The sequence below is a fragment of the Astatotilapia calliptera genome, chromosome 7, assembly GCF_964374335.1.
Source record: "Astatotilapia calliptera chromosome 7, fAstCal68.1, whole genome shotgun sequence".
NCBI classification, from domain to species: domain Eukaryota; kingdom Metazoa; phylum Chordata; class Actinopteri; order Cichliformes; family Cichlidae; genus Astatotilapia; species Astatotilapia calliptera.
The window spans coordinates 10,645,313-10,653,130 of record NC_137428.1 but is presented as its reverse complement, the minus strand read 5'-3'; the positions used below and the strand labels follow the sequence as shown (position 1 = coordinate 10,653,130).

The 7,818-nt window shown below is 40.9% G+C and overlaps 1 protein-coding gene and 1 long non-coding RNA gene across 4 annotated transcripts in view; one reads left to right on the top strand and one right to left on the bottom strand.

Moving 5' to 3' along the window:
- Nucleotides 1–1,251: 1,251 nt before the first annotated feature.
- LOC145429668 (uncharacterized) lies at nucleotides 1,252–6,522 on the bottom strand. Its single transcript, XR_013909936.1, has 2 exons — nucleotides 6,277–6,522; nucleotides 1,252–1,534 (listed from the first exon to the last, which is right to left on the bottom strand). It is a non-coding gene; the product is annotated as an uncharacterized LOC145429668 (long non-coding RNA).
- Nucleotides 6,523–6,548: 26 nt separating this feature from the next.
- Nucleotides 6,549–7,818, top strand: part of nlrc5 (NLR family, CARD domain containing 5) — a 39,272-nt gene continuing 38,002 nt past the window's right edge. For all 3 annotated transcript variants that reach the window (XM_080303433.1, XM_080303432.1, XM_080303431.1), the window contains exons 1-2: nucleotides 6,549–6,645; nucleotides 7,422–7,771. In XM_080303433.1, coding sequence (XP_080159559.1) covers nucleotides 7,438–7,771 — 334 coding nt within the window. In that variant the 5' untranslated portion in view covers nucleotides 6,549–6,645; nucleotides 7,422–7,437. The remainder of the gene's footprint in view (nucleotides 6,646–7,421; nucleotides 7,772–7,818) is intronic.

Genomic DNA, 7,818 nt, shown 5'->3' with positions numbered 1-7,818 from the left:
CAGTGTCTGAGAGTCTAAATTAGTCTCACAGACCTTAATGTGCACTTGAAGCTATTTATAATTCTTAATTTGGTTGATCTTGTTGGTTGCTAGCCTTGACTATCAAGGCAAGCAACCAGTAAATCCTGCCTAATTCTTAACTTTCCTGTTGTCCTCCTTCATTGATTGTGGTTTTCCGGTGTTGCTGTCTCCTTCCTTCCTTTGCCTCCACCATGGTGGGGTGGACGTAACACAAGTGGGGGCTCGTCCAGGATCTTTTTATGCTGTGGACAACTTAAATTGATGAAATTGTGTCGTGAGTTTAGGGTGGCTATGTTTCATGGTTGCGGTTGAAGATGAGTTTTGACCTGCTTAATTTTGTTAATCAAGCTAGCATTGAAAAGATTGACTTGTGTCGCAAAGACGACTTGTTAAGTATTGCTTAACAGTGGTGTGCACTTGAAGCTATTTATAATTCTTAATATGGTTGATCTTATCCTCACTACAGACAAGCATCAGTTTTGGACTTTTAACTATTTTCATAACTTTTACAGCCTTTCCTACCTCCCTTTATATTACAGAAAGAAATTAAGCAATAAACAATTAAATGACAGAAAAATTTGTTTTTCACTTTCTACTATAGAATTTCAGGTTCTTTTACCACTACAGTTAAAAAACAACAACAAAAAAATGGACAGTGTGGGGAATGAGCTACAAGAACTTTTTCTGTAATTTTACCCATTTAAGTCCATAGAGTCATACTGACAGATTTCTTTCTTCGTCACAGCAGCGTTTTCTTTATCATGTAGAAAAACTGTTAAATATGTGACTTCTTTACACTGACTGAAAAACGAGTTTAAATGGTTCAAAGTGGGCTGTATGTGGCCCGCAATGTAAAATTCTTTTCACACCCCTGATTTATAACATTAACTGATAAAAAATTAATTGATATTTAAGTAACTATTTACCATATTACATTATATTTCTCACTTCTGTTGCAAAAAGCCCCAAAACATTAGGCAAAGCGATTGTGGCTAACATTTACTGTACAGTTCTACATTAACAATATTTTTATTTACTGACAGAAAGAATATTTAATATAAAGGTCAAGTGATGATCTGTGACAGAAACGTGTTACAAACAACTGGTATTGTTTTATATTTCTCAAGATCCTTAGTGCTTCTCAAATCAAACGGTTATGCTTGACGTGTATTAAATCCTTATATTAGCTACCTTTCACAGATAAAGAAAAAAATAAAGGCAAAGGATCAATTTAAGGGCAACCATTTAATCTTTATTGTTTCAACATAAACCATATCACATTATATGATACAATAAATTGAAATGAAGTACAATTTACATATATTAATATAAATAAAAGAGAAAGTGTGTGTTTACTGCTATTTGAGATATTGTCTAAACTGATATATATATTTACCTTCCCAGAGTCATAGCTCTTAGCGCTCAGCTGGTTGATCTGAGACTTGCAACATTAGCATCCTCCTCATCCTCCTTGTGCCTGTACTGGATCTTCCTGCACTTGGACAGGAATTCCCTGGAATACAAACACAGCAAAATATCTAAATGTTCAAAACATGTAAATGTTGGAAATGGACCATTAGATCTATTGTCCTTGAAAAAACTGAATATTTTTACTCACATTTTAAGTTATAAATGCCTTTTTAATTAATTCCATATGTGTGCTTGTCCCTATAACATCATCTCATTTAACTGCTGATATTTTAACACTCAGTGGATTGTAGTGTGTTTTATTTTACAGTGATTGCTTTAAAAACCAAATTGCATGTGAGGAAAACGCTTTTTTGTACTGAAATAAACAATTATACTTGAGGTTTAAAACAGTCTGACTGAATATACACAGTGGAGGTTGGTGACAGTCGATTTAATGGTCTGAAGGAGCCGATTCTGTTGTTATACATAATAGAGGGTTTAGTACTTTTTTTTAAAATGTACAAAATTCTGGGCAGCTTTTCTTTTTGGAAAGATTTAGGTCATTTGTTCTAAATAATAAACTGATATAGAAATTGTATAGTTACTGGGGTCTTTTGCATGCAAATGCAGGCACATAGGTATTATTGTAAAATATTTGGAATGACTTTGAGCAAAGATTTAATTTGATGTAGTTCATGTTAATTCCCTTCAGGTTAATGTAGTTTCAGAAAACCTCCATGTATAACATTCTAAACTATTTTGACTTAACTTTACAGGAATGTCCAGTGTGCCCCAGTCTCTGCGAGAACTTTTGGCCTTCACTTTTGTGTGAGTGCGGTTTAGTGTTCAGAGTGCACCAGTTGTTTGCTAACTTGGAGTGCAGTAACACACATGCTAGGTCTGTGTGTGCAACATGTTTTAGGGCTCCACTATCATAGCCATGAAATATGAGTAGTTATAAAGGCTACTGCAGTGGTGATTGTAAGAGTGAGCATGTGTTTAAAGAATGGGAGGGTAAAAAGCTGTCTCTGAGCTGCTCCAGTTGTTCACCTGTCACGAAATACCTTTGATTTGACAGTACTTAGTGTTCTGTACTGTTCACATTGGCTACAAATTATCCGAAAGCTTTACATGCAATTTTTTAAAAATGAATATGTCACATTAAACTGCCCTGCACAAAAGAAATGAAACTGTTACTGTGCTCAGTTGCATAGATAAAAGTGTTTGCTTTGTCATAAACACTTAAAAAACACACTGCAGCCTCCAACAGAGCTCTGAGTTTGTTCAAAACTTCTGGTTAGATAGCTGGAAGCCATTACTTAACTATTCATTGTGAAACAGAACACACCGTTTCGGTTTGAGTAGTAAAAATGCTTGTTATTGCTGATTCGTGACAAACACAACGCCCCTAGCAACATACACCTATTAATCTTATGATATGTTTTAAAAATTCATTTCTTCCCGTGGTAATCCAGTTGTCTTCATTTAAGCAAGATAGCTTTTAAAACCAGGAGTAAATGAGGAAATTGGTTCCTATGCACCTCCCCTATGAGGAAAAGGGAAGAAAACAAGAGCCATGCAAATGATATGGAATTTTTTTTTGTCTGGGGTGACTGTCACTGAATTATTAATGGTTATGTAATATAATATATATTTAACTTTTTCCTGTCATGTTTTCAGTTGCACTGACCTCACATGTTTATGCTGGCTCACAGAAATTTAATGGTACACACACAAACAGATTAAATTTATAGATAGATGAATGGATTGACGGATGGTGCTAAATCATGGTATGTGTCTATGTACATGGATTAAATCAGTCATCATAGTCTCAGTCTGATGATGAGAAAGTAAAAGCCATATCAGGTCAAAAGGGTGGTGTTATATATTGATATGCTTAGTTGTTGTTTGGCAGGAAGCCGTGGAAAGAAACAACTGTGGGGAAGGTCCAAGCCCGGCTAAATAATGAAATACAATATGTTCTGGACCTCAGAGCAAAGCTACACACATTGGCGGGGTTGCCACATGCTCCAGGCCCAGAAACAGGACGACAGAGGGCTTAGACTCATTTTCACCACGAGAAAAAGTGCTTGTATTGCTCCCTTTTTTAGCTCCAAATTACTCATCAAGTGCCAAGGACCCTTTGTGGTCACATGGCAAAGGGGGCATGTTGACTATGAGGTTGTACAGTCTGACAGGGGAGGAGCCACACAGATATATCACCTCAACCTCTTGAAAGCATGGAGAGAGGCTGAAACTGTTTCTCTGGTGAGCATGGTTCAGGAGAGAGATCAGTTCAGGCCGGAGGTGCCACGTTCCACCATTCCTGCCTCCTAGATTATGATGATCATCTCACACAGGCGCAGAGAGCAGATGCTACTTTGCTGCAAAAGTGGTTTGCAGATGTGTTCTCCTGCCTGCCTGCCCAGCCATACAAATTTCATAGATCACCATTTTGAAATGGCGCCCTAGCATGACAATGCGTTTTTGGCCCTACAGGTTACCTGAACATAAAAGACAAGTTGCTTAAGAAGGAATTGGCTGCGATGCTTGATATGGGAGTAATAGAAGAGTAGCACAGTGCGCGGTTTGGCAAGGATGCCATAGTTTTTACAGTGAAGAAAGATGAGTTTATAGGGTTCTGTGTTGGCCACTGCAAAGTGAATGAAGTGTTGCAGTTTGATGCTTATCCAATGCGCAGATCAATGAGCTCCTGGTTAGGCACATTTTTTTAACTACACTGATTTTAACAAAGGGCATTCCACTCTGCGCAGTTTGTACCAATTTGTCACACTTCCATTCAGCTTGTTCAGAGCCCCTGCCACGTTCCAGCTCCTTATGGACCAGGTGCTGCATCCACACGCTGCATATGCTGCCGCCTACCTGGATGATGTCATAATCCACAGCATGTGCAGCGAGTGGCTGTAGTCCTGGCGTCTCTAAGGCAGGCAAGCTCACAGCCAACCCAAAAAAGTATGCAGTTCCACAGAGGGAGGTACAGTATCTCGGGTACCACTTAGGAGTCAAGCAGTTGCACCCGCATTTGGAGAGAACTACAACCATCACATCCTGCCCGCATTCCAAAACCAAAAAAGAGGTGAGATGGTTCTTGGGGTTGACTGGTTATTACCAACTATTTGTGCCAAACTTTGAGGAGCTGACCAGCCCTTAACCAATGTCACCCAAAAGGGGGTGCCAGATCTGGTCCAGTGAACTGAGCAGGATTTGTGCATGTGATGAAGGCTCTCTGTGGGGAGACCCTTTTCACACCCTTTAATTCTGCAGACTGATGCCTCAAACAGAAGAGTGGGAGCTGTTTTGTCCCAGCTTGTAAGGGGGGTCAACTGCCCGGTTGTATACATCAGCTGTGAAGTGTTAGAAAGAGAGGCCAGATAAAGAAGGAATGTCTGGCCATCCGGTGGGCGGTTGACTCGTTTCACTATTACATCCTGGGACAGTCATTCACCCTCTGTTCAGACCATGCCCAGCTGCAATGGCTCCACTGCATGAAGGTGGTCAGAGGGCCCGATGGCGCCAGTGTCCGGCAGCCTCGCCTCTGTCAGTGCGCCCCAGGGTGGCTGTGGCTACAATGTAGCTTGTCATCACCAGTGTGTAAATGTGTGTGTTAATGGGTCGATTACTGGTTGTGTAAAACGCTTGGGGTCCTTAGGGACTATAAAAGTGCTATACAAATACAGGCCATTTACCATTTACCAAGGATGCCAATGGCAAGATCACGCAGTAGTATCTGGCTCTCACCTTTGAAGTTAAAGGTGGTCGGGGGCGCAGATGATCATGGGGGATTTCCTCTCCCACTGGCGTGGGGGATAGGCTCTGCCGGATGGCTCCCTGGCCTCAGTCAGGCAATGGCAGTATGTGGCAGGGGTGTGGTCTGCTCTGCTGCAGAGAAGTGGTGGGGCAGTAGGTTTGGTGGGCAGTGCCTGAAGGCTGGTAGAGCAGTTGGGACTAATTTGGGTGATCAGTCCTGCTATTTCAGCTGCCAGCTGGGACCGGAGGAGAACACTATGCCAAGAACAAGCCAACTGAAAAGCTGTACAGAGCGATCGTGAAAAGTAATAAAAAATAAAACACGAGTATACAGTGTGTATGTATGGATCCTTTGTGGCACAGTTAATAGTTTTAATCATGTTTGGTACAATGAAATTTTTCTTAGTTCATTATTTTTTTTGTGTGTATGGTCTTTGACAAATAAAGAAAATGAAATGAAAGAGTGCCGACTGGGAGGTCAAAGATCAGGAAATGTGGTCAGGGTGGGGATTTTGAAGGACGAGATGGCTGTTGAAGTTCCTTTAAAACCGAATCACCAAAGTACTTAAAGAAGTAAAACTGCAATACTTCGTCTGAAAAAAGGTGGGTGACTGTAGCTCGTAAGCCTGGAAATGAGTAGACATGTTATCGCATCTAAGTCCGCTTATGAGGCGCTAAACTTAAACTGTGACGTTTTTGACGTTGTAGAGCTTCACAACAGAGATATAACAAAATACAAAATATCTGATACTCATGTATTATAACAGGCACCAGTGTGTTTTGGATGATGTAAAATAAACGCACTATCAGTCCATATTCATTTTTATATATTATTTGTGGGATAAAGAGAAATAGCAGCAGCTACAACATTTTGCCTTTGTTTAAGAAGCTCCTACAATATGTCAAAAGCATCTTGTCCAGACTGAGACTCTTTGGGAAAACACGGAATAGAATGGCGAACCGCCAGCAACACGCGCTCCAAAGCTCTAGCTCTTCTGTAAGTAAGAAACGGGTTCGGAACTGGAATAATCCAATAAACTAAACCTGATTTTGATGCGCAAAGCAAGCAGTACTCACCCACCGGCCTGCCCGCATCTAATACACGGGATATCGCACTATTAAACCCATGGCATTTCCTGTGGTATGGTCATTCGCTTGCCATCAGATGTCTTGGGAACCCATGAAATTTGCTTTAACACAAATTTCTGCCTGGTCACGCAGTCGTTTAAATACCCAAATACATCATTCCTCCAGAACCCTACTATTTTATATCTCCTTTGTTCATCTGGAGGAGGCCAGCGTATGCCACTGACTTTGCCAATTTGGTGGAGCGTTACACGAAAACGAAACAAAAACTATGTAGCCAGCCATTTCATGAGTTTCGGTTTAAAATGATAGAGACACTGGCTGGCCGCACTGAGTTGCAATCTGCGCCAAGTATTATTGGTGAGTCTTTATTTTATTTCTGAACATTATACTGTAACCCTGTGTCGCAGACTTTTGCTTGTCCGCGCAGCCTGAGTTTGTTAGCTTTGCTGAGCTGTACACAATGACGCAGTCTTTGATGCGCGTTACCTTAAACGACCTCGCCTCGAAGCCGTTTGAGGACAGGCTCGAGACAACGCAGTGGACGTCGATATTTTTTTTACATAAAAGTTTAATGACGAGAAAAAAGAAATGAATGTCGGTATGACGTGTCTACATAAAATAATAATAATAAACGTATAAAAAGCGCACACTCACACAAATGATTCCTAATGATTCAAACGTCCCTCAAAATCGCTTTTTTTCGTTAATAATGAGCGAAATTCACCTAAATTAGAGCACAGTTAACGCTGTTTACTTATTGGAGCACTTTTAGTTGTTTAAAGTGTAAATCTGTGAGGTCGATGGACACATAGAAGTATGTTTTACTGGTTTATCAAGGGCGTGTTAAAAAGTTTCATGGTTTTTTGTCCATGTATGCCTCACTTTCAGTGAATAAAGTGCGGAGCACGTGGTCTCCTGCAAATGCAATGGACGATCGTTTTGCTTTGTGGCTTTCTGTGTGATTATAATGTTAATGCTCACAGTGTTGGGTTTGAAGCATCGACTACTATATTGATGTACGACGATATGAATGTATGATTTGCATGTTTGCTACTTGCTTCCTTCAGTCAAAGCTGCATTTCACAGGTAAGATTGTGACTTTATTTGTGTCTCCCCCTCTTTATTTGTATCAGCCGATGGAGTCTGACCATGGATGAGGAGGTCAACCCTGACCATGAAAATGTGAACTCAGTCTTGGCTCAGGACTCCATTGAATTGTTCCACATCCTCAGCAGTCAGTCGCACTCAGTCATAATGGAGCTGTGTCAAATGATGCCCAGTGAAGCTTGGCGCCAATATCAGCTTGACCCCTCAAGCTCTTCTGCAGCAGGAAGGCCAGAACTCATCAAAACCATGTTGGATTACTTCAGGTCAGCCAGTGCTCGAAAATGCCGTAACTTCCTTCAGAGCGTGTGCTTCTCGTGTGAGAACATTCCCATGCTTCTGGAGTCGAGGCTCATGTCAGTGGCAGGATATGACAACAGTGAGTATAAACTGGTGTTTGTCCCGGACCAAAGCACTGCAATCCTC